The 25,574-nt window shown below is 51.0% G+C and overlaps 1 protein-coding gene across 1 annotated transcript in view; it reads right to left on the bottom strand.

Annotated features, from left to right (window-relative positions):
- Positions 1 to 16,564: 16,564 nt before the first annotated feature.
- Positions 16,565 to 25,574, bottom strand: part of LOC129061280 (neuronal acetylcholine receptor subunit alpha-7) — a 60,868-nt gene continuing 51,858 nt past the window's right edge. Inside the window, exons 7-10 of the mRNA XM_054561972.1 lie at positions 24,431 to 24,625; positions 23,375 to 23,461; positions 21,031 to 21,140; positions 16,565 to 17,089 (exon numbers count right to left, since the gene is read on the bottom strand). Of these exons, the coding sequence (XP_054417947.1) occupies positions 16,565 to 17,089; positions 21,031 to 21,140; positions 23,375 to 23,461; positions 24,431 to 24,625 (917 nt within the window). The remainder of the gene's footprint in view (positions 17,090 to 21,030; positions 21,141 to 23,374; positions 23,462 to 24,430; positions 24,626 to 25,574) is intronic.

A 25,574-nucleotide genomic window follows, 5' to 3' on the forward strand; every position in this document is an offset into this window, starting at 1 on the left:
CGCTGATGTGTGCACGCGTGTTGTTACCAAATGAACAAGCCCGATGCGATGCAAAATGACAAGGCCTTGCAGGTGCTAGATGTGTAAGAAATTTTTAAATTTTGTAATCGATTTGTCTCTTGCGTCTTACTCATAATTCCTCTTCTTATATTTCTTTTTTTGTATTTTATTTAATCTTTTTTAAAAGTATTTTATTTATTTATTTTTAGAGAGAAGGGAAGGGAGGGAGCGAGGGAGACATCAATGTGTGGTTGCCTCTCAAGCGCCCCCTGCTGGGGACCTGGCCTGCAACACAGGCACGAACCCTGCGTTCGTTCCTCTTCCGTTGCCGCCTTCGTAGACCGACACGGAGTTTTCAACACGTTGTAAAGGTTGATACCCCTCATTTCGTATGTCTGGAAATACCTCTCTTCCAAGCTTCCATCTAGCATAGCTTATGTCACCTTAATTGATTTACAGAATTCTCCCCTTCGGTGTGTACAGAAAAATGAGCTCTCGATTTCCTCTCTTTCATGCCCCTTTTCCATCTCAGTAAACGCTGTGACTAGCCACCTAGTTGTTCAGACTGGAAGTAAAACAGCAGCTTTGATTCCATCTGTAAGTACCGCCGATGTGATCTGCCGTGTCCCCTCAATCTGTCGCCTCCTCAGCCCAGGTCCGCAGCAGCTCTGCCAAGATTACAGCCGCCTTCCAAGTGTCCTCTTTTCACGCGTGCCCTACCCTCCATCCCGTCATACCGTAACCATGGTAACCTTCCTAAAACGTAAATCTGATGCTATTGGCATTGTGCTTCAGGTCCTCCAGTACTTTGTGGTTGTATATTTCTTTTTCTGGGAATCTGAATTTAGTACAACTTATGTGAATGTCTTTTTTCTTTTAATTAAACTAAATGTATTGGGGTGACACTATTTAATAAAATTATATAGGTCTCACGCGTACAATCCTATGATCTATCATCTGTATGTGGCACGGTGTGCCCGCCACCCCAAGTCAAACCTCCTTCTGTCACCATTGATTTGACCCCTTTTACCCTCTTCCTTTTTAAAAGATTATATTTCATTATTTTCAGAGAGAGGGCAAGGGAGGGAGAGAGAAAAAGAGAGAAACGTAAGTGTGAGAGACACATTAATCCGTTGCCTCTCACATGCCCCTGACTGGGGACTGAGCCAGCAACCCAGGCACGTGCTCTGACGGGGAATCGAACCAGTGACCTTCACTTTGTGGGCCGATGCCCCAACCACTGAGCCACATCAGTCAGGGCTACCCTCCTATTTTTAAAAATCCATACTTTATTGTTGTTTCTGAGAAGGTCTTGAATGATCTGCTCCAAACTCACACCTTTGACACCCTTTTATACAACTGACTCATTTCATTACTCTCTTTGATATAAAAGAAATTTCGATCCATTCACTCAGTACAGTCTAGAGGAAACTCTGATTTTTTGTTGGAAAGAGAAGCCGCGAGGCAGAAGCAGGGTCCGTGTGCTGTCTGTGCGCATCGTCAGCGGACCCTTGTGCACTAAATGCTCATTCCACTTAGAGGAATGTCCTGCAGGTTCCGCGCTGGCTGTGGGGTTGGCAGCCATGTGAATGCACCTGAAGAGGAGATTTTCCCCCAGCTGTATACTTTTTAAAACGCGTTTTCTTTTTTAATTTTTAATTTTTAATTTAATCTTCACCTAAGGATATGTTTTATTGATTTAAGAGAGGAAAGAAGAGAAAGAGAGAGAGAGAGAGAGAGAGAGAGATCAATGTGAGAGAGAAACATCAATCAGTTGTCCCCTATACATGCCCCAACCGGGGATCAAACCTGCAACCTTTGGTGCATCGAGTGATGCTCCAAACAACTGAGCCACCCAGCCAGGGCCCGAAACATTATTTTTAAAGCCACACTCCCCACATCCTTTAGTGTTGGAAATGGGCCATGAACATCCCTTCAGCCCGGCTCATTCTCCCACCCACCTGCACCCCATCCGTCAGATGAGGGAACGGAAGCAGACACATTGCAAAGCCAAAGAAGTGCTGGTGGTCAGATCGAGGATTATCAGGTTGACCAATGTCCAGAGACCCATTTTGCCTTTTAAATTAAATTTAAATTATGTTTTAATTGGAAATGGAATTACTAGCCACCAATATCCAAACATTTATAATTACGTGCGTGTGATAGGTTTTTAAAGCACATGTAATAAAGAACTTTCATTACCCATCTGGACTGCATCAACATGCTGCTTTTGAAAATTTTGCCTGGCCACCAGGTGGCAGCAATGCACCCACTACCGGGACAGGAGGGTGTGAACTACAAAAGATGTAGTTTTCATTGGATACCAGCCAGGTCCTGCCTATTCATCAGTCTGCAGCTATTTGCACTATTTCTAAAACACGTTCTCCCTTCGTATGATTTATTCGTGAACTTGGATTATGTCCTGTGAGATTCTTTTGAGGTAGGTGGTGTGTAAGGACACTGATATTCTAATACAAAAGTACACCGTCACCCTGATCACCAACGCTCAGAGACCGTCTTCCCCGGCGAGGCGGCCGCAGCAGGTACCAAACAGAGAAACTGACAAGGGCAAGCCCGCGAGTAGACAGAATGCCAAGTCAGTAGAACAAAGCTTCAGGTCCTTTTTCCTAAATCGGGGATCAGGTACCTACTTCTGTCTGCATTTACAAGGATGTGTGAAATACAGATGCCGTGTCTGACAAGTAAAAGAAAGAACAACGAGCACTGGACGAAATGGTAACACTCTATTCGTCATAGTAGCTAATGTTTATTGAACACTTTCTACCTAGCACTTATGTTAGCATTTAATCCTCCCAATCTACTTCAAAGTACAACCTGTGATGTGCCTACTTTACAGACAAAGAATATGTGTGGACTGTTGGCAGGGAGCTAAGTGCCACATAATAAGAATGGAATCTGGATTCTGCCTGCGGAGCCCAAATGTATCTCTTTCATCAAAGCTGAGCTTGTATGTAAGGCTTTGGCCTTGTTAGTCGTGTGTGTATGTGTATGTATGTGTCTCTCCCACACACCTTACCTTTATGTCAAGGAATCAGTAGATGTGAATACTTTTATGTTTCAAATATCTCTACTCAAATCAGAAGGTCCGCATGAAATAAATAGCGTTTAGAATAAATATGCTCAGGTAAATCCGTAAGACTACCATCTTTTCTGTGCTGTTGCTTTTGGATACAGGCCTTGAACTATAAAATGCACCAAATAGCCACGCACAGCTGTTTTTTAATTGAACGTATTGGGGGTGACATTGGTTAATAAAATTATATCAGTCTCAGGAGTACAACTTCGTAATATATCATCTGTATATTGTATTGTCCGTTCGCCACAGTTTTTTTTTTTTTAACCTTCACCTGAGGATGTGTTTATTGACATGACAGACAGAGGAAAGGAGAGAGAGAAACATCGGTGTGCAAGAGAAACACCGATTGGTTGCCTCCCAGAGGTGCCCTGACCGGGGATCGAACCCGCAACCTTTCGGTGCAGGGGACGACGCTTCCGCCAGCGAGCCGCGGGCCGGGGCTGTCCGCCAGCGTTGGCTGTGGGATCCGAGAGTCTCGCCAAGGGCGAGGTTGCACTTCTACCAGCCCCCGAGCGGGTCAGTCGGAGCAGGCGGGTGCTGACAGGCAAGGCGAGCACGGAACGGCCCAGGGGCCACCCGCTGGCGCAGCCCTGGCTGCCGAAGGGGAGCTGCGTGGCTTGAGGAGACGCGTGGTCCTCGCAGGCTCTGTGTGCGAGGCCGCAGGTGGTGGCAGAGGGAGGGCCTGGGCCTCGGATGCGTCAGCCACGCCCCCACCCCGGCCCCTCTGCGGGGGCTCGGTCTTCGCAACAGCACCTCGTCTGCCTACCTCCTCCCGGGGCTGCGTCCAGCCTGGCAGCGCTTCGGCCGTTCCACGCGCTGCAGTCGGGGTAATTATTACAGAACGTAAATTGAATCACACTTAAACCGCGCCTTGTCTCCCCGTTCCTAACTGGATGCAACTGGAAATCGAAGAGTGACTATGAAGGAATCCTCCCCGCGCCCCCGCCCCCCCGCTTCGTCCAGCCTCTGCTCTGCGCAGCCGGGGCCACGATGCCAACGCCCGTGGGACTCGCGGTCTGCACCGCTGGCGGGGGCTCGGCCCCCGGCGCCCGCGCACCCACCCGCCGCCTCCAGCTCGGCCTCAAGTCCGCCCGCAGCGGCGCGCGGCCAGGCTGGCGTCCAGGAGCCCCCTGGCTGGTTGCGCCTCTGCAAAGAGAGCGCCTCGTGGCCAGCGGTTTGCCTTCTGCGCTTCCCACTCGGCACAGGGCCTTCTCTTTCCGGGGATTCAGTAAATACCGCACGGGAGTTGCCGTCGTTTAACCCTGCCCTCCGCAAGCCCTGGTGGGTTTCGGTGCACGCCAGGCTCCAAGCCGAGCTTCCCGGCATCCCGGGCGGCTGCTCTCGGTGCCGGTGCCGGTGCCGGTGCCGGGCGGGCCGCGCGGCCGCCGGGCGTGGCTTCTGGGCCCCAGCGGCTTCTGTAAGACAATCGATGCCACTGAATGCAGCGAGAAAACGATAAACGCCATCACTTGCTTTTAGAATGGCTCTCGAAGGGTGAAAAAAAAAACCTCCAAAACATTACATTTCTGGGGATTCGAGTTTGGCTTTTATCACCCCTCTACCCCAAATAACTGAATTCTTAAACATCACACTCTGCAGAGAGACCGAAAAGCAAATTCGGGTTCACGTCTACGAGACTGATAGCATAACACAGAGGTCAGTTGGTGATTAATAATTGAGAGCCTATGCTGGAATTTTCCAGAACCATCCTTCCTGCCAGCGACCTTGACATCCCACAGCAAGTCGGCGAGCACATGCTATTAAATTTTTTATTAGACTGTCAGCCCGTGTGTCTGCTCTAAAACATGTAGCCCATAAAAACATACTTTAGTTCTCTTTAGCTGACTTGATACAATTTCCTTCCATGCTGCTGACTTATAGTTAATGCCCTTTTCTACACTTATGTCCAAAAAAGTGGGGAAAACACTGCAAAGCAGGCCATGTTCTAAAACAAAAAGCAATAAAGGGGTAAAGGGTGAAGCAATCGAGGTCCTGAGTCTCCCCCCACCCCGCCCTCCCCCCAAGAGCAAAGCAAAGGGGCCGTCACGCTATGCAGGACCTATCTGCAGCAATTTACCCCTGAACTTTGTAGCAATAGGAAACTCGTTAACTTTTATAGCCAAGCCAAAAGATAATAAATAGTATCTGGCGCTGCGGGGATGGAAAGGAGCTTTTATTTGTATGAGGCAGGGTGTTCGTGCTCATCACGGGAAACAAATGCACAATAAATCATCGTGGGGACCCATCATCCACGAGGTGTTTGTGTTGGTGGACAGAGAATCCACCCATTGCCATTTCTTTTTTAAAAAATTGTTCTTTATCCTCATCTGAGGACATTTTTTTCATTGCTTTTTAGAGAGAGAGGAAAGGAGGTGGGTGAGAGAGAGAAACGTCACGTGAGAGAGACACATGGATCAGTCACTCCCCTACGCGCCCCAACCAGCGACGGGACCCATTGTCATGATGACAAACCGTTCTCTGTTGTCGTTGTTGCGTTTCAACAAAGTGAGGAAAGATCGCCAACCAGAAATGCAGCTCTTAGCTTGGTCACCGCACAACACCAAATTTTTTTTAAAAAAGATTTTGTTTATTTATTTTTAGAGAGAGGGGAAGGGAGGGAGAAAGAGAGGGAGAGAAACATCCATGTGTGGTTGCCTCTCACGCACCCCCTGCTGGGGGCCTGGCCCACAACCCAGGCGTGTGCCCTGGCTGGGAACTGAACCTGCGTCCCTTCCATTTGCAGGCCAGCCCCCAATCCACTGAGCCACACCGGCCAGAACCCAAAATAGCCAGAATTTTAAAGGCAAAGCTGTGACACCCTAATTTAGAGCTACAGTGACATAAAATGTTATCCTCTGGCACCTGAGATCACAGGCTCTGAACCTCCCAGCCCACCTGTCCACGCAAAATGGGGTACAGACAAGGGAAGAGGGTGGGCCAGCCACCACAGTGGGGTGTGCCAGTGGGGTGGCGTAAGGGAGGGAACGGGGGCCGAGGGTGTAAAACGAAACCAAGTGTCAGGGTTAGCGAGGGGCCTTGACCTGAGGTCCAAAAGAGAGTTAACGATCAAATAAACGCATGACAGCAGCAGCAGACCCGCACCGAGCCCGCACTGTGTGTCAGGCCCTGGGCGGATGCCGGCATGTGGTACGCACGTATGTATACACGCATACGTGTTATAGAAATGTTCAGCTGATTAAGCAGCAACGGCAATCTCACCGCTCTGAACAACTTTACTTCTTGATTCCTTACGTGACGCTTTGGGATGTTGCAATGGTAACCAATACAAGCTTACAGAAATATGAAGAGCTGAGGAGGTTAAATGGAATTTCTCATGCAGATCTCTGACAATCTCTTTCTTTTTACTTAGAAGTAGTTTTGTATTTTTCAGTTACACTTGACATACGCTATTAGTTTTAGATCCACAGCATAGTGATTGGATATTTATATAACTTACAGAATGGTCACCCCAATGAGACTTGTACCCGCCTGGCGCGATACATAGTTATTACAGTATTATTGGCTTGAAGGAGAATATCTGACAGTGTTTCCCCCCTCCCCCGTATTTGTCTCTTTCCTAAAGCAGTCTGTAATCCAGTGTAGAAGGGAACAATTTTGAATGAGCCTTGCTGTTTTTCTGAAAATGGCTAAATTATACCTTATTTAAATCTCACGTTGGAGATTGACTCCCTTTTCAGATCTTCTTGAGGGATCGTGTTTGTTCTTATTTTTATAATCCTCACTCGAGGATATTTTTTATTGATTTTAAAGAGAGAGGGAGGGAGAAATATCGATGTGAGAGAGAAACAGCGATCGGTTGCCTCCTGCACATGCCCTGACCAGGGATTGAACCTGTGACCTTTTGGTGTACGGGACGACGTCCCAACGGACTGAGCCTCCCAGCCAGGGCAGGACTGTGTTTGCTCTTGATTCTATATCGAATGCCAGACCTGCTGGAGTCACTCAATGAGTGACCCCAGAAGGGACCCATGGAGGTGCCCAGGCCACTTAGGGCACAGAGACAGCGGCTTTCCCAGCCCTGTGGGGGGCCCAAAGGCACAGAACAAAAACCACAACATCAAGAAAGAATCAAGTAAGTAGGTATGGCTTTTCCTCACGACCGTTCAGCGTCCTTGGAGAAGAGCTGGCTTCTAGAAGTCCTGGCACTTTCTCCCTCTCCCCAGGGACGCACGGGAGACTCTGTTCGGTCCCCGGGTGCACTGTTGATAATAGGAAAATGCATTTCCGGGGAGCTTTTCGGAGCAGCACCAGCTTTCTCAGATGACCTGGTGCCACATCAATAAAGCGTGAAGCCCACAAACTCCCGAGCAGCCAATAAGCGATGCAGCTGAAATCACTAAGCGCTGGGCCACCAGGGGCCCTTCCACTGAAAGTCACTGACACAACACTTTTCCGAGGAAGTTCTGCCTCACTCAGCATTGTTCCCGTGGAGTTTGCCAGCCTGAACACCAAAGTCCTTAAAGGCTCTTCAAAAAAAAAGTTTTTTAATCCTCCCCCAAAGATATGTTTATTGATTTGAGAGAAAGAGAGAAACATCTGTTGGTTACTTCCCATATGCACGCTGGCCAGGGATCGAACCCAAAACCTAGGCATGTGCCCTGACTGGGAATCGAACCTGCAACCCTTGGGTGTATAGGGTGATGCTCCAACCAACTGAGCATCCGGCCAGGGCGAGGCTCTTCTGGCAGCTGTTCCCTTTTCCCGGCTCGCAAGTGATGGCATAGCGGGCTGGTTCTCAGAGGACTGCAGTTACATCGCGTCTCTAAAAGCTTTCATTTCTACCCTGCTTCCAAGTCTGTGGAAGAAATCAAATACGCCTTTTGTTGCCTGGCTATCAGATTCTGGTTGTCTCCACTGCCATTGTAAAATCTGAAGGCTCAAATGGAAAAAAGCCTCTGAGAGGCTGCCTCGAAGCCTTTTTCTTCTGTCAACCATCTCTCTGAGTATTATGTTTGGAAGACTGGGTTTCATAACTGTATCGGCGCTCTTATTCTGGAATCTCCAGAGCCAATTCTTCAGAAAGGCTTCTCAAGCAAGTACACGCAAGTCAAGTGCTATTCATACACCTGCTCACAAGAGGAGCCCTGGCTGGGTAGCTCAGTGGGTTAGAGCGTCATCTGGATGCACCATAGTTGTGGGTTCGATCCCCAGTCAGGGCACATATGAGAAGCAACCAATGAATGCGTCAAGAAGTGGAACAACAAATCAGCGTTTCTCTCTTTCTTTCTCTCCTCCTTTCTCTCTCTCTCAAATCAATAAATAAAAAGTTTTTAAGAAGATAAAAAATTTGGCAACACTCCTGATGGTCCCTTCCAGAGGGAGGAAGGGGGTGTATATGTGGAGGGGCTGAGGGGAGAGGAGGAAAGAACGCAAACCTGGTGCTTCCTCAGGGCACTTGCCGCAGAAGCCAAGCGATGCTTTGGGGGAAACTTCTCTTTCAAGCTCCTGGCATCAGGTAATGTTCAGGGGCTGGGTGTCCACAGGCAGAGACCCCGGCCCTGCCTCCTTTGCACCTGTCAGTCCTCAGCGGGGTGGAGGGGTAGGGCGTGGGCGTGGGGGATCCAGGACAGAGCTCCAAGCAGGTGTGGTTCCCTGTAAGTCCATAGGTGGGTTTGCGCGGTCGCCTTTTCTCATTCCAACAGTCAGTGGCGATTTGCAGGCAGCCTTCTAAATGCCTTTGTGGGGTCAGGGAAAGAGCTAGAACATTGGATTTCCAAGCCAGCGAGGGTCCACGGGAGACCTGGGCCTTTCCTTTTTAGTCATGAGCTTCTGGGCAGAACACTCCGTCTCCCTGTCTCCCCGTCCTCACCCTGAAACGGGCCAGGGGTACCTTCCACATGTGGGTACTGTCCAAAGGGATAATGGGTGCGTGCAAATAACTGTAAACACCAGGAAACATGTAGTCCAGCATCTACGCCTCCTCTCCCCTGGAGTGCGTCACACACGTGAGCAATGCGTGCTCCAAGGGACAAGGCTCCCGGGGAGCCCATTTCACGTGCGGCAGGGAATTTTGTAGAAGACAACGGCCAAGTGGGAGAAGGCACGGGAGCGAGGACAGCACAGCTGCTGACCGCGGGGTGTTGGCCCTGCCTGGTCCTGGGAACCCGGATGGGTTGTTGTTCCCTCTCCAGGAAATAAGATGCATGTAATTTTCACTTTCAGGAATTTGCAGAGATTTCCCCTGTGGCCAGACAGGCCGTCAATCTGTGCGCCCATCTGGCTGCGTGGGTTTCAAAAACACCCAGAGAGAGGAAGAGAAGGACCTTTAAGTATCTTAAGACCAAGGTCACTCCTGGCTCCCCCGAGTCTCAGCTGCCTCGCTCCAGGCAGCAAATTCTGGGTCTGAATTAAGAACCAGGGCCTCACACGGCTTCTGTGCACCCGGAGCAAGAGCCAGGGGGCCTACAGGAGCCCCACGCCCAGCTCCTTTCCATGTGCTCGTCCCCGCTCTGTCTTGAAGGCCAAGGCACCGATGCTGCGTGTAGAAGCCAGCGCCCCTGGGTGGGTAGGCAGGCCTGCACCCTGGCAGATCAGCCTGTGTGAGGAAGCCAGACAAAGTCATTCTGGGGTACGGGACGCGATGAGGAAAACAAGGCTTGGGGGAGGAATTTTGGGAATGAACAATGGCATGAATGTCTTAGAATCTTTGGGAAGAAGAGCAACCCTAACAGAGAGAAAGGCATGAGAGTTCCCATGCAACAGGCAGCTCCCAGCTGTGCCCAGGACTGGCCCGCCCGCCTTTCTTTTCCTAAACGTCAAGATAGAACTGACTGCCGCTCCCATTTTCCTGGCGGCAGCACACAATTTCTACTTTTCCTGTAATTAAGCAGAGGTGATAGCTTCTTTCAGTAAAAGGCAAAGCGAAGGAATTCTCTAGCCTGTCTCCGGCAGCAAACATGGTAATGGACACTTCCTGCTGGTGATGGCTACCTGTGAATTTTTCTCCCACTTATGAAGAAGTGAAAAGGAAGAGATAAATGAAAGTGTAAGAATAAGAAGCAATCAGAGAGGCTGGGGGCAAATCTTGATGTTTAGATCACAAATAATTACAAAGTATCTACACAGAAACCTGGAGACTCTTCACTTTCTATTTCAGTTTTTTTTGTCTTTGATCACTTTCTAAAATTGGATAACCTGGAAACTCCTTTATTCGCTAGTCACTTTCCCATTAGAAGGTTGACTTCATTTCTGTGTCCATTACCAGGGCACAGCGGATTGTCCCAAATTGCCTTCACCCAAATATCATGTAATGAGTAAAATAAATCTTATCTCTGAAGGAAAACCTCGCTTGTGCCAGCAGCCACACACACGCACACACCCTCACAACTGCTGGGAGCATAGCCTGAGCGTGAGACCAAAGTATGTTCTTCACACTTGGGCACACGATAATCCAGCATCCCTTCTTTAAACGTTCAGTGTCGAAGTTGTTACGCAGCATTTTACTAGGGGATAGAAAGCACCCTTTCTTCATCTACAGTCCATAAATTACTGAGTTGTCAAAGTGCTCCCTAAGTAACACAAACCTCCTGCTCATCCTTAACAAAAGACACCACTGAGCAGACAGAAACTTCCGTGAGTGCCTTTGGCAGACAACACAGGAGATGAGATGTGTTTACAACAATGTGTTGGAAACACCGGCCTGGGTCGCTCCACACCGGGCAGTGCAGAGCTGGGGAGTTTCTAGGGAGACACTGAACGCTGATGAGAATCTGACTCCACGTTAGAACGGGATTCCACGTTAAGGCCACGGATTACAACTTGGATCCCTCGCCCCTCTTGCATTCAAGGAGACTCTTCAGCAAAGGCAGGAGCCCGAGCTCTTTCAAGAAATCCGCCAGGCCCTGACTGGCGTGGCTCAGTGGGTTGGGTGTCATCCCACAAAGCAGAAGGTCCCCAGTTCGATTCCCGGTCAGGGCGCATGGCTGGGTTGCGGGCCAGGTCCCCAGTTGGGTGCGTGCAAGAGGCAATGTTTCTCTCTCCACTGTTTCTCTCCCTCTCTTTCTCCCTCCTGTCATCTCTCTCTAAAAAAATCAATAAATAAAATCTTTTAAAAAAAGAAAGAAAGAAAATCAGCCTGTAGTCAGTCCAAGTGAACCTCAGAGGCAGATGGCAGTGGGATAACAGTGTCATTGTTCACAACAGGCCACACGGCGTCATTCTTGCGTCTCGTTTGGACCACGGCAAACGCGCCACTCAAGCACATCTATCCAGGGAACTCAGCCAGAAAATGCAACAGAGAGCGACGGGCAACTCGGTAAGTTTATAAATCCAAAGGCAGCAGGCGTCCAGCATCTGGTCTGGAATGTTCTCCCCAGCCCCGATAAGTTCTGATGGCCCCCTGGCTTCCCTTGTGCGCGCTGAGCATGCCACGTCTGCGGCTGTCTTGAGCTTCCGGAAGAACTTTCCAGAAGCCCCGAGGCCTGAGCAGGCCCCTCCCAGGTCGGAGCAGCAGGACAGCGGCCTGTTTAATGTCGGCTTGGACATCGTTATTTACTTCTGTTTGTTTCTTTATGCGAACATGTGTGAAGGTAACAATTTGTACGAAACTCAGTGAGCACAGCAGTAGACAACAGTTGTAATGGCCCTTTTGTTTGTTTGTTTTCTGAAAAATGCTCTTTGGAAGCAGATGCGCAGTGATTGTGAACTGACGGAGCGTGAGCCTCAGGGACCACGGCAGAAGGGCTGGGGGGGCGGGGGCTGGGCTAGGCAGCGGTCGTTGGTCACTTGTAGAATCAGGAGATTAATGAATGCAGAAAACACTGCCTGATGTTCCTCCTGGTGTTATTCTAGCATCACACACACACACACACACACACACACACACACACACACACACAGCAAGGATGTTCTTAGCTCAGAAGTTGAGAGGGTTCCAGAATGCTAGCAGGAGCTTGGCTAGGTGAGGGTGGAATGTATATGCTGTTTTACCTATTTTAAAAGGCCTCATGGAAATTAGCCCGTGAGTGCTAACCAAATATATATATTTTAATCCTCACTCGAGGTTATGTTTATCGATTTGAGAGAGAGAGAGGAAGGGAGAGCATTGATGTGAGACAGAAGCATCAATTCGTTGCTTCCCGTATGTGCCCCGACAGGGGATCAAATGTGAAACCTTTTGGTGCACGGATGGCGCTCCAACCCGCTGAGCCGCCCAGCCAGGGCTACCTGAATATATTGTGACAGAAAATATCCTCCAGCCACAGACCCCCAGGACCATGCCTGTGGGTGAATAAGTTGGGCCTGTTACTGGTTCCAGCGAGGAAGACCACATTCAACATACACATGGGGAGCCCAGGGTGCGCCTCCACCCCGCCCCGCCGCGGGCCTCGGGCAGCGCCGGGCGGTTTAGGGGTTGTAAGCAGCCACTCCAAGGGAAACTCCAGTCCTGGCCTGGAGCCCACGAGCCTGGGGGGGAGGCGGCTCCTCCCAGGTGTGGCCCCCTCGCCAGGCTTACCTGTCGGCCCGCCGGCCACAGGGCTATCGTCAGATCCCCGCACTGATGAGTAAGTCTAAGAGCTCCATGCCTGAAAATATAAAAATAAGATCCTCGGCGAGCCAAGTGAATAAACACTGAGAAGAAAGGAGACATGTGCACGATTAGAAATGAAAAAAGAAATAACCATGAATACAAGCAAATGTGAAAATTCTAAAAGCCTGCGTTGCAAAACGAGGCCAATACGCTGAAAAAATACTGCCATTGCTGTTCTAAGAAAATACTTGTAACAAAACTCGACTCTGGAAGTGCCCAAGGAGATAGAGCCAGAAACAAATGTAGCCGTGGGCGCCCGACAGCCCCCAGGGGTGCTCTGTCACGCTGAAGTAGAGGGTGATTTCAAACCAAGTCAATGGTTGCTAAATAGAGAAGGTTTTTTTGTTTGTTTGTTTCTCTTTGTGTTTGGCACACAGAAGCCACTGAGTGCAAAGCGATTAATCTCAACTATGAACATGGACATCCAAAATCATACAGATCAGAACAGTGGCCTTAGGAATCTGTTAGGCTAATGGGGACAGAATCTACTCCTTTGGTCTGAAGGAATCTATTAAGATAATAGGACAGAGTTACTGAGGGCAGGAAATCCGATTGTCCCTGTGGACACCGGGGAGGCTGTGACAAAAATCTATCACATGCGTTTTCCCTAGGAAGCCTCGGTTGTTAGAGAATATGTAGGTACTTTTTTATTATGACAACAAACAGAGATGCTCTCATACAAGTTCAATGGCAAGACACTGAGGCGACCCGTTACTGTCAGGACTTGATAAGAGCCACCCCGCCCCTGTTACCCGACGCTGCGCTCAGGCTGGTAAGAGAAAGAAGTAAGGGAAACGTCGGGCAGGAGGAGGCAACAAAAATTCCCCGAAACAACAAGAGATCACAGTTATGGCGGTTATGCTATTAACATACAAAATCTACTCCTTTCCTCTATGCCCCGTGAGAAAATAAAACGGAAGAACTCATTCCATTGAAAGTGCTAGCCAAGTGATGAAATATTTAGAAATAAACAAGAAATGTTTAGAACCTGTCAGAACAAAACCATAAAACCTATTCAGTGATGTAAAATGAAGATTTGAACACAGGCCTAGATTGCAGTATTCTTGAATAGGAAGATTTATTTTATAAATTCATTGCGACCCTAGTTTTTTGGTTGTTTTTTTTTTAAAGATACATGTCTCTGTGTATGTTGAGGGGAGCGTTGACTTAAAAATATTCATATTCATATGAATATTTGATACTGATATGAATTAAGCCTCAGAAATTTAAAGGCATTCAGGGAGAGTTAATAAAAAAGATAGAGCTAAACATTTAGAGGAATTGAGTTTATGAAAAAGGTGGTATTTGGAACAAATGAGGAAGAGATTATCATTGTAATACCAAAATGCACCGTTATATATTTTATTGGCACAAGTGACCAAGCATTTGGAGACAACCAAAAATTAGCACCTTTACCTCCATTACCTGCAATAAATGAGTTCCAGGGGGTTAGAAGACTTAAGGTGAACACATAAAAGCATAAGGGTTTAGAAGAAAATAGGAGTAAGTTTATTTATAATCTCAGAATGGGGAAGGCCTTTTAAAACTAGAAACAAACCCCAGGAGCTACAAAGGAAAAGATGATACATTGACAACATGACACTTTACACTTTATGCCAATAAACAAATCAATAAATAACATCAAAAGGCAAGTAAGTAAAAATATTTCAAGACGTAAGACAGAAAGGTTCCAAAGTGCACAGGTAAATTAATTAAGATAAAGGCTGCTTTTTTCCCCTCCTGCCATTCACACTTTTCTAACCACGTGTCCTTATTACATCTGAAAATGCAGAGCAGTTATTTGTATGGTCAGAGAATATGAACCACTTTTGTTCACTTTTTAATGTTTTTCTGTACAAAATACAAAACCAAAAAGGCTTTTTCCAAAAGCAAAAATGGAGTAGGGACCCATTTCCAGATAGCGAGAAGAAATGAAGCATTTTCTTAATATGTATCAAAACACTCTACCTGTTTCTAAAGGTCGTGTAATAGACAAAAAAAGAAAAAGAAAATAGAAAGAAAACACCGTGTGTCGTTTGTCCCATGAAGAATGGGTGACTGCTGAGTGCTGAGTCTCCCGGTGTGATCACTGATCAATCTTGTTGTGAACAAGCACCCTCTCTAATCCTGCACCCAGGGCCCCAACCCCCGCACACACTCGCTCACATGCACACACGGCACACGCAAGCCGCCACCTTCCCCACTGCAAACCAACCCATGTGCATTAACCAGAAACGAGTGAAATGAATGGCTGGATTTCTTTTGCTCTGAAAAATCTAATTTCAACTCATGATGTGCCCACCTCAGGGGCCAGGAGCCTATTGAAGGTCCCCGGGCTAAAAGCCTTCTGCACATCTGAGCTCTGGGCAGTCACTGGATGAAACAATCAAGCGGGAGATATTCTCTTGAGTCTCCCTTCAATGTTATTAAAATATAAGACAGATGGGGAGAGGTGAAGGGACTGTTGTCAGCTACACAATCTAAGTGGTGAATTCTATCATCATTTAAGTTTAAAATTAAAGTTTCCTTGGCTTTCAAAATACACCACTCAGCTTTCCGGGCTGAGCTGGGTGGACAGGCTGTTGGGGACAGGTCCCCAAACGCCAGCCGCCCGAGCTGCTGGCTGTGCAGCCACGGTTGCTCGCCAGCCCTTCCTGTTGACCACGGCTGCCTGTCACCCGGGGAAGCCATGGCCACGCCGTCCCCTCCCCCACACAGACAGCAAGAAGAGGCTCCAGCCCCTGCTTCTGGTCCAGAAACACAGAGAAAAAGCACAGAATACTTCCACGTTTCATTGTGCACTTGGATCCACACATTTCTAAGCCTAATCCATCCCAATGTGTGTGAATACATCTAATGCATTCCTTTTAAAAACCACACAGATGACTTAATTTAGCTTTAGATATTCCACCGGGCTGGTATTTTTTTTTTATTTTTTATCCACACCCAAGGACAGTTTTTCATTGTTTCTAGAGAGAGGAAAGGAGAGAGAGAAACATTGATGAGAGAGAGAAACATCAATTGGTTGCCACCTGTACACGCCTGAACTGGCAATTGAACCCAATACCCGGGTATGTCCCTTGACTGGGGATCGAACCCTTAACCCCCTGGTTATGGGGCTCTGTTCCAACCAAGTGAGCCCCATTTGCCAGGACTGGGCTGGTAATTCTAATAGAACTCCCCTGCCCTTTGGGTTTTGCCGGATAGAGCAGGTTCGCTCAGCTCCCCGGTGCCAGGGGCAGCCGAGCTGGGCTCGCCTGGAATCTTCAGGAACCCGCCGACCTGACTGAGTCCTGTCTTCACTAGACGAGGTCGGATGGCACAAATCGAGCCGGTAAGAGGATCATTTACAAGATCAACGATGTCTTTCCCTCTTTTTTTTTAAACATTGAAACAGCATAAAACTATTTCTACCAACTGTCTTTGTTAATAAAATCCGAATATAGACAAACCAGCCATAAGCGTTTAGCTTTAGTTTGGCTTAGGTCTGTTTTCTTTCACCAGCCCGTTGTCCGAATGGATTTAGTGAGTGGGGTTTCATATTATTGGAAGTAGAACCAACTAGGTTTGTGCACAGGCAAAAGCAGACGTGGGGTTGTCACGCAAGTGACATGCAGGCATGCAAGACCAGCCGAGAAGGCCCCGCTGGCCGGCCGTGGCCACCCGGCCTCTCAGCAGGGCTCACCAGGAAGCAGGGTGGCAAAAGGACCTTTCGGGGTCCCGCTGACTGCAAGGCTGTTCCCAGGATAGCCAGCAGCCCAACGGAAGGGATCAAGCAAAAACGTCCCGACATCCTCCTCCTGAAAGTGACTAGGAAACTGGAACCGACAGACTGACAGCGATCCAGCCACCGCGCTTCCCCGAGCCCAGGCCGCCGCCAGCGTAGGCGCGTCCTGCCCTCGGGGAACGGCGGCCGGTCAGGCGAAGTCTTTGGACACGGCCTCGACGAAGTTGGGCGCCGACATGAGGATGCCGATGGTGCAGATGATGGTGAAGACGGAGAAGGCCATGAGGCACAGGCGGTCCACCACGCAGGCGGCGAACTTCCACTCGCTGCACACCGCCTCGCTCTCGTCCTGGCCGCGGAAGCGGTTGGCGATGTAGCGCACCTCCTCCAGGATCTTGGCGAGGTCCGGGTCCCCCTCGGAGGGCGGCCCGCCGTGCAGGAGGTGCTCGTCGTGCGCGTGCGCAGGGGAGCAGGCCAGGCGGCCGCACACGACCCCTGAGTCCGGCGTGGGGGCGCAGTGCACTCCGTCCAGGCCGCGGAAGCCGATGTAGAGCAGGTTGCCGTTGGAGGCGGGCGGCCCCGCCACCGCGCTCATCTCCACGCTGGCCAGGCTGCAGCGGCGCTGCTGGTGCTGGCACGCTGGGCGCACCTTGTCCTCGCCCGGCCGCTTCATGCGCAGGAACCAGGCGCACCAGTTCAGGAGGATGACCCTGGTCTGGGGAGACACAATGCAGCGTGAGGGGCCGCCGGGAAGCGGGCACCAGCCGGTGGGGCCCTGGGGGCGGCGGGCCCCGCCACCCCCCTGGGGAGGAGCGGGCTTCTCTGCGGCGCGCACTGCAATCTCAGGGAAGGCTGCCGCGTGGGAAGAGAAGCCTGTCTTGCTCGGAAAGACGGCCCTGAGCTGTGTGATCAGGCCAAGTGGCTTCCCCTCTCTGATCTTTCCTGACCCAGCTCCCAGGGATTTGATTTCATTTCACTTTATTACATCAAATTGTTGTTCCATTCATCCATGTATTCATTGGTTGACTCCTGTACCTGCCGAGTCGGGGGATAGAACCCACAACCCTGGCGCATCGGGGCCCCGTTCCAGCCAACTGTGCTACCTGAGGTCCCTGGAGATTTTAAATGTACAAGGGAAACCCAGTGACATCTGTCAGGTGCCGCTGAACCCTTAGCTTGAAGCGCTTCAAACCGTATTTCATCAGATCGCTTCACCCCTTTGCAATGAGGTCATAAGGCAAAGCAGGATTTTGAGTTTAAAAGCAAGTGCGGAGAAAGTCAACAATGTGAAACAGAAAACGAGGGCAGTGCTCTCAAGATTGAAGAGGCGGCGCTGGGCTGGCAGGTGCTGAGTTGTCAGGCTTATTACGCTGTTTTGACCTATTTAATAACTAGAACCGTTGGGTAGTCCTTTGGCCCTAGGGGTTCTGCGGATAAAAACAAAACAAAACAAACTCTCCGACACTAAAGGTATATTAACCAGAGAGTTTAGGAACCTGCAGCCTAAGTCACTAGGCTGCAAGGAAGGGTGACTAATGTTACGGTATGTGCATGGAAGTGCTTTGCAAAGTCTGAAGCGGGGGTTGGCAACCTTTCTGGAAAGGGTCGCATAGTACCTACTTCAGCCTGTGGGCCATGAGAGCTCTGTTTTCACTCCGCTCTGCTGATACGAGGCAAAATCAGCCACAGACGGCCCAGCGAGGCACAGGCATGTCTGTTTTCTGATCAACTTTCATTTGTTAAAGTGCTTGGAGGACTGGCCGTGGCCACCAGGGCCATAGTTTGCTGGCGTCTGACCTGAAGTATTCTGTAATCACGCGTGGCCCACACACACAGAGGACGCTGGAGAGAAACCACGTCCTTGTTTTTCCCTCTGATGGAAAGAAAAGAGATGTCTGAAGCCTCGATCCAGGCAAAGCAAAGCACCCTGGCAGCCCGTTTAGGCACAAGCCTGGGAAGCAGGCCCTTCCCCTGAAATCGTTTTCATTTTGGTTTATGATTGTAGGCAGATTCCATCGGCCACACAATAGGGACGTTGTCTGCCTGTAAGCTGTGAATTTCACGTCTGCTGCACGTCCTTGGTAATCATTTTTATGCCATCGAGGACGACTGCAGCACACTGGCACAGGGACAGGCCCTGGGGAGGACAAGAAAGCATGAGAGCAGTCTCACAGTGGCTGTAAAGATGACTGTGGGTCACAGCAGGGGGCCCTCTGTCTCCGGCCCCGGAGCGCCTGTCGGCTTCCCCCCGAGGGTTTTCCGTGGTCGGTGGGAGCAGAAGCGGTGGCTCCACGTACATCTTCAGGCTGCGCTGGCGCTCCACACGAGGCTCAGGAGACACACCGTGCCACCTGGGCCCTTTAAGCCTCTGTGCAGTCCGTATATGCCCCCATGTTACAGAGAAAGCAACTGGGGCCCGAAGAGGCCAATACGTTGGCTCAGGGCATCATAGGGGTTAAGCCGCCTAACTCATGTAGACTCCTGCCACCTGACCCGAAAGCCCTACAGAGTTCAGTTTCCAACTCCTGTGAGTGTGGCCCAAACCACCCAGAAGGCACTGCAAGGCCTGGGCCAGAGTTCGAGGGGGCGCGCTGAGCATGAACGCATCCAAACCAGAGGGAGCTGGGCCCTCGGAGAGCTGGGCAGTAGCGCCTGCAGCTTCTCCCACCAGGGGGCGCAGGGAGGCTCCGTGCATCCCCGGGGGCATGTCTCCAGCTAAGACGCTCTGTCCCTCCGAGTCGATTTTGAATTCACGGCCTGAATCATTAGCTTTCAAGGCTCAACTATCGCAGAAGATGACATTATCCTCTTGGCACTTATCAAACTGTGCTCACGACCCCTTCTGTTAGGTCACAGTTTTGTTTCTGGCTGTGCAAATGTCACATAATGCCACCGCACTCGGCAATATCTTCTTCAGAGCCACAGATCATAATAAAAGTCCCTCGGAGGCTATTTATGTTTCAAATACATTTGGAAAGAAAGAAGAATGCAGTGCGCTATGTTAAATGAGTGCAAGGCACACACTCCATGTTTCATTTGCAGCCACTGGTTTTAGCGCACTCTTGTGTTAAGAGCCAGATAATTATTGCTCCTCATTAAGATTTTTCTGGAACAGTCCGGCACTGCTAGATCATTAAAAATGGTTTGATGCCTTTCTGTCTTAATTTCCTCATTTTTATGTCAGTCCAAACGTAGGAAGTAAGAATATGCGTCGGTATTTGCATAAACGCACACTGGAAGGAAAAAAGGGGAATGAATGCGAACGGTTTTCAACAGTGGCGGTGGGGGAGGGGGCACGGATGGGAGCGGAGTTTCCTGACGTGCAATTTCACTTTCACAACATGTAAACGTGCTCCCTGTTTCAAACAGATGCGTCGATAGACAGAAAGCGTGTCAGGGTTATAAGAGGCGGCGACATGCCCTGTGTGTGAGGTAGCGGCATTTAACAGAAGCTCGCTCTCCAGCTGATGCAATGAGCTGAGAGAGAGTCATTATTAAATGTAAGAATTTGCCATGGAAAAGGATCTAAGGGGACACAGGAACTTTATGTAGCCATTTTTTGGAGATTCCATATATGAGTGAAATACACATATGGTATTTGTCTTTCTCTGTCTGATGTCTTTCACTGAGCACAACGTCCTCTAGGTCCATCCATGTTGTCACAAATGGGAAAATTCCATTCTTTTTTATGGCTGGGTAATATTCCATTGTCTATTTATACACCCTCCTTATTTATTCATCGACTCATGGCCATCTAGGCTGTTTCCGCGTCTTGGCTACTGTGTATAATGCTGGAAAATCTTCTGCAGCTTTAAGCTTTGCTAACTTTAAAAGTGTACATGCTACCAGCTTACAAGATCAAAAACCAAAAACAGAGGCTGTCCCTGCGTTACAGTTGCATAACTGTAAATTACCGCACAACTGACACTGTTGGAAGGGCCAGATCTCTGCTCCTGGAGCTTCAACACACGCACCTTTTACCTTGCAGTGCATTTAGCCTCCTGAACTTGGACGCAAGGGCCTCCAAGGACGGGCTCATTCGGACGTGAGGAACCTTCTCCAGCTCCCCGCTGTTCCCAGGCCGCCCTCTCTGCACAGGAAGGCTGGGCGGTGTGCAGGGCCCAGGTTAGAGGCAGGTGGGGACAGCCCTCGCAGGCACCGGGGTGGTGGGCGTGACCTGGGCTAAGGGACATACTCAATCCTTTCATTTTCATCTATTTCCTTTTCTCCCATCCCCTTTCTCACTGGGAGCTGCTAACCTTTTTTCTCTGGGGTTTGGTTAGAGTACATTCCTGTGCACTAAATGGATACTTTTGCACACAGCCAGCCGCGTGGCCGTGTGCGTGTCTCGCGGTTGTGTCCGACCGCCGCGCGGTTCTCCACTGCGCACGTGCAAAAGGGAGCCGAGGCGCCACCAGGACCCGCCGGGCAGCCAGCGTGCGAGCCCCGCTCTGCGCGTCAGGTCCTAAGAACCGCGCCACCGTCCCGCAGGCGGGGCCGTGCAGACGGGTGAGGTCGCAGGAGAGGGACAGCCCTCGGTTAGGGACTGCTAGCCGTAGGTGGGCTTTTTAGACTAGATGCGTCGCCAGGGCGCCTCCGGTGGGGAGACGCCCCGACTCGCTGCGGCGCGGGCAGGGGAGAAGGGAAGGGACGCACCCACTTGGGCATCTTGCCGCCGTCGGGGTCGTGGTGGTGGTACTGCAGCACGATGACTGTGACGACCACGGAGAGGCCCACGATGATCATGGTGCTGGCGAAGTACTGGGCTGCGGAGAGAGGGGCGCGGCGTGAGACCCGGGCCTGCGGCGCGAACGCCTCGGGGCGGAGGGCGGGCCCAGACCTCCGGGGAGGCTCGACAGCGCCTCGCACGGGCGTGAGGAGGTGGCTCCCACGGGGAAGCGCGTGGACCACTGCTGCAGCTGAAACCGCCTGGGTGGGAGGTGCGTGGGGCGCCCTCGTGACGACCGCAGGGCGCGGACGTGCACGGGGTGTAACGGGCAGGCGGGGGCGTCACCTGACTGTCCTATCAGGCCTGGGGACTTCGGGCGTTGGCGTGGAACAGGAGTCCGGCCCCGTCTACCCAGAGACACCAGGGACGCTACCTGCCCTGCCAGCTGCAGCGACTTTCCAGGCCGAACACGTCAGCTCCGGCTCTGACGGGCAGGCCGCCCGTCTCCACCTTGTCCCAGGTGAGAAGCAGTGCACAGCCCCGGGAAGAGCTCCCCCTGGTCCGCTGGCCGCCGCCTGTGAGTCTGCACCGCCCCCCGGCCTCCGGGGGCCTCGGGTCATTCATCGACCAGCGCGGCAGGCGTGGACATGCCGCCTCTGCAGGGCTGGTGCAGGAAGCGGCAGTTCCACCGGCCAGGGGCCCAGCTCAGGGCCTGGCGTAGGGCGCCGCTCCTTGACTGGCACCTCTGATGACTAAACCTGCGGTGTGGCCGTCGGCTCAAGGGGCCGGGCTATAAGCAGAAAGCACCCTGGGGCAGAGGAGCTCGCCGTCCTCCCCAGGAGACCAAGAGGCACCTGTGAGGAACTTCTAGGGGCGGACATTTGAGACTTAAAGTGAGCACCAGGGACCAGAAGGGGCGGGGCCTTCAGACAGGTGAGCAAGGAGAAATGAGGTTGTTAGTGGGACCTGATCCAATCTGAGTGGCGTCCTTATGTGAAGGGGAGGTTTGAAGATGTGAACCCAGAGAGAGACACCAGTGATGAATGCAGAGAGAAGGCCACGTGAGGACCCGGCCGGAGGGTGGTCCTCTGCGGGCCAAGGAGAGAGGCCTCAGAAGAAACCAACCCTCCCGACAGCTTGACCTTGGACCTCCAGCCTCCAGAACTGTCAGCAGATTCATTTCTGTGGCGTAAGCCTGCCAGTCTGTGGGATTTTATCGTGGCATCTCTAGCAGACTAATACCATGACTGATGGAGGGACCTGGGGTCAAAGGATCTTGCAGCTAAAATGTCAAAACAGGTCAAGGCCAACAGCATCCGTCCTTCCAGACACGGACTGTGGCTCGGCCATGCCTTTCCCCGCTGGCCCGTCAGCCAGGGCCGGGCCTGCCCGCCGCCCCGCCGAGGGTGGTTCCCGCTGCGAGTCTCCATTGAAAGCACTGTGCTGGGGGGTGGAAGGGATGGCGTCACACTGTCAAGTTCACGAAGCCTGGGAGTGTCCATGCAAGCCTCCCCCATTCCCACCCTCCGCTAGGTGACCACTGAGGATGCTGTCAGGTGGCGCGGGCCAGCAGGAGTGATCAGAGATGGCATTCCCGTTGCTGTGCCCCGCTGCCAAAGGGGAGCAACGACGCTCATGTTAACCCTAATGCCCACTGGCAGAATGTTGGCTTCCTGTCTTCACACCTGGCCGAGACCGAACCCCGGCTGCGGTGGCGAGGGTGTCCCATCCTAACCAGCGTGCCACCGAGCACCCCTTTGCAGAGTCCTGCAGAGTCCAGTCCAGGGAGGCTCCCAGCATAAAGCGACACTGTCCCCTAGTTCTGCTGTCCCTCCCTGGCAGAAAGTCATGCCTTAGATCTGTCCTGGCCAAAGCACATTTGTCCTGCTCACATGCCCTCACATGCTTTAACTTTATACAGAGACATCGAGTTATCCCAGGAAACAGCGGCGGAGAATTAAGGTGTGTGCCCTTCGCATCTTAACAAAGGATCTGTGAGAAAACAGTGATTCGAGCTACAAGAATGAATCTCTTGTGGTAAAATCTCTGGCTCCAAAGCAAGCATGAGGGGGAGAATTAGGGAGGAACGGAGCATTTCTGCACCTAAGAGCCAAGCTGCAAAGCTGGACTCCCCGCTGCCTTCACCTGTGCTCCGGTGAGCAGAGGCCGCAGACCACTCTGAATAGTTACACGCCACCTCCTCACACCAGACACCAGGGGGCGCTGCAGCCCTCCATGACCTTGGAGGACAGCTTTGCCCTGAGCCTGTGCTAGGAAATCCTGAGCACCCTGTAAGCCCATGTCTCCAAGCGGAGCCCGATCCTTGCTTACCTATCAAGGGCACCGAGTCAGATGTCGCAGGCATGATCTCAGCCACCAAGAGCATGAAGACGGTGAGAGAGAGCAAGACTGTTATCCCTGAAACAAAAACACAGGGCGCCGGCAACAGGCCGGGAGTAAGACATCAAATCCATCTAACGGGGCCCTAACCCGAGACTCAAAGAACTAGAAAGTGTCTGGGGGAGGGGCAGGTGGTGTCTAAGACATTTCCAAAGGCAGGTGCCTGGTTTCCTGTATTTATAGGATGGGCACTTCCCCGGGGACAGCCACATCATTTAACCGCATTCCAGAGATCTCCGTGGTGGAGTTCACTTTAAAAGCCAGAACTTTAGAAGACTGACACAAAATGAATCACTGAAGTTAGCCTTAGTAGCTCCCGTGTCCTTTATGACATTAGTGTTGAGAGGTGGTCTCGTCTGGCAGGAAAAAGAAAACAGCCAGTTTAAAGTCTTGACTTTGCTGCTCACTAGCTGTGTGACCTTGGATGAGTCACTGAACATGCCCCGGCCTTGCACGCAGAAGATACAGACTTGAGAATGGTTTCTACACGTACTAAATATGCTCCTTAGTAACCCTGAGAATTTGAGAAACTCATTTTGCCATTCTAAATTTTAAATGATCTTGCTATTGGGTGACCCTAAAGAATTACACGCTGTAGGGCAGTTTGCAAAGGCAAGCCAATGATGGGTTAAACTAAGTCGTTTCCAGCACGCAGCGCATGCTGGCTGGTTGCTGCCGAAAAGCAGAATGAGGTGGCAGGAGGAGAGAAAACCTGGGCCCCGCAGGGAAGAAGGGGCCCCTCCCTGGGGGTCCCCACGCTCCGTGTAGGATCAGGGGGTGCTGTGGTATCCCAGGAGGGCTTGACCACCACACGGAGCTGACACCAGGAGCCTGTGGTTCCGAGTGACGTCCTGGGCGAGGCGGCCCAACTTCTGCCTGTACCATCTCTGCGCTCAGAGCCCGGAGGTGCCGGGCGCTGTCCACAGTGCTGAACGCCGGGCGGGCCCTCCGTCCCCTCTCAGACTCCTGCTGAAAACGGGCACTTACCGAGGGAGATTTTCTCCCCAGAGTCCGCCGGAAGCAAGAAGACCAGGAGGGCCAGCGCGGAGATGAGCACGCAGGGGATGAGCAGGTTGAGGCCATAGTAGAGGGTCCGGCGGCGGATGGTCACGGTGAAGGTGACGTCGGGGTACGGCTCTTTACAGCACTCGTAGAACTTCTCGCTCCGCTTGCCCGGGATGCCTGCATGCGGAAGGGAGGAGAGGAACCGCCGCTTCCATGAAATGGCCCTGTTTCGTTTAACGCGCAGCACATGCAAATATAGCCGTGGAGTTTATATGCTAAAAAATTGGGCAATCAGCGTATGAATAAACACTTCTGTCTTATCGGAGAGTTGTTTGGGAGTATCCTTGTGATATCTGAATTAGCAGGATAGTCTGACAGACTGGAATGACATGTGCTATAGACTGAATGTTTGTGACCCGCCCCCCAAATTCCTATGTGGAAACCTAAGCCCCCATGTGACGGTGTTAGGGGGTAGGACCTTTGGGAGGTGATCACGTTAGGAGGGTACAGCCCTCAGGCATGGGATTAATGCCCAGACGAAGGAGACCCCAGGGAGCTGGCTGGCCCCTTCTGCCACATGAGAAGACAGCACCATCTGTGAACCAGAAAGCTGCCCTCACCAGACGCTGAGTCAGCCAACACCTTGATCTTGAACTTTCAGCCCCCAGAACTGCACGAAATAAATGTCTGTTGCTTATAAGCCACCCAGTTTGTCGCATTCTGTTATAGCAGCTGAGCAAACTAAGACACCATGATTATAAATAATATACTGTCAACTTTGCACCATTACAAATGTTATGATTGTTTTTCTATTCAAAATCTTCCCATGTAGGTCCCCATGACCCGCAATTTGCTGTTCAACAAGACTTAGGAACAGAGTAGAGTCGAATGATGTGGGGCTGCCTGTTCTGGCACCAGCTTGTTCGAATGTTTCTTAACCGAGTTCCCCTTGGGAAGCACTGAACTTTCTAATTGCTTTTGTTTCTAATCCTATAGCTTTCAGCAAATCATGGAGAATGCCGCAGGGTGTGATAAACACTCCCGCTGAAAGCAGAGTGGAAAATCCCAAACTTTTAAGCAAGTGCAAGAATAAAGCAGTTTCTTCTAGGCTGTGCGTCTCATGTCT

Source organism: Pteronotus mesoamericanus, unplaced genomic scaffold (genome assembly GCF_021234165.1).
Source record: "Pteronotus mesoamericanus isolate MK-2021 breed Mesoamerican mustached bat unplaced genomic scaffold, CSHL_Meso_final scaffold_582, whole genome shotgun sequence".
NCBI lineage: Eukaryota > Metazoa > Chordata > Mammalia > Chiroptera > Mormoopidae > Pteronotus > Pteronotus mesoamericanus.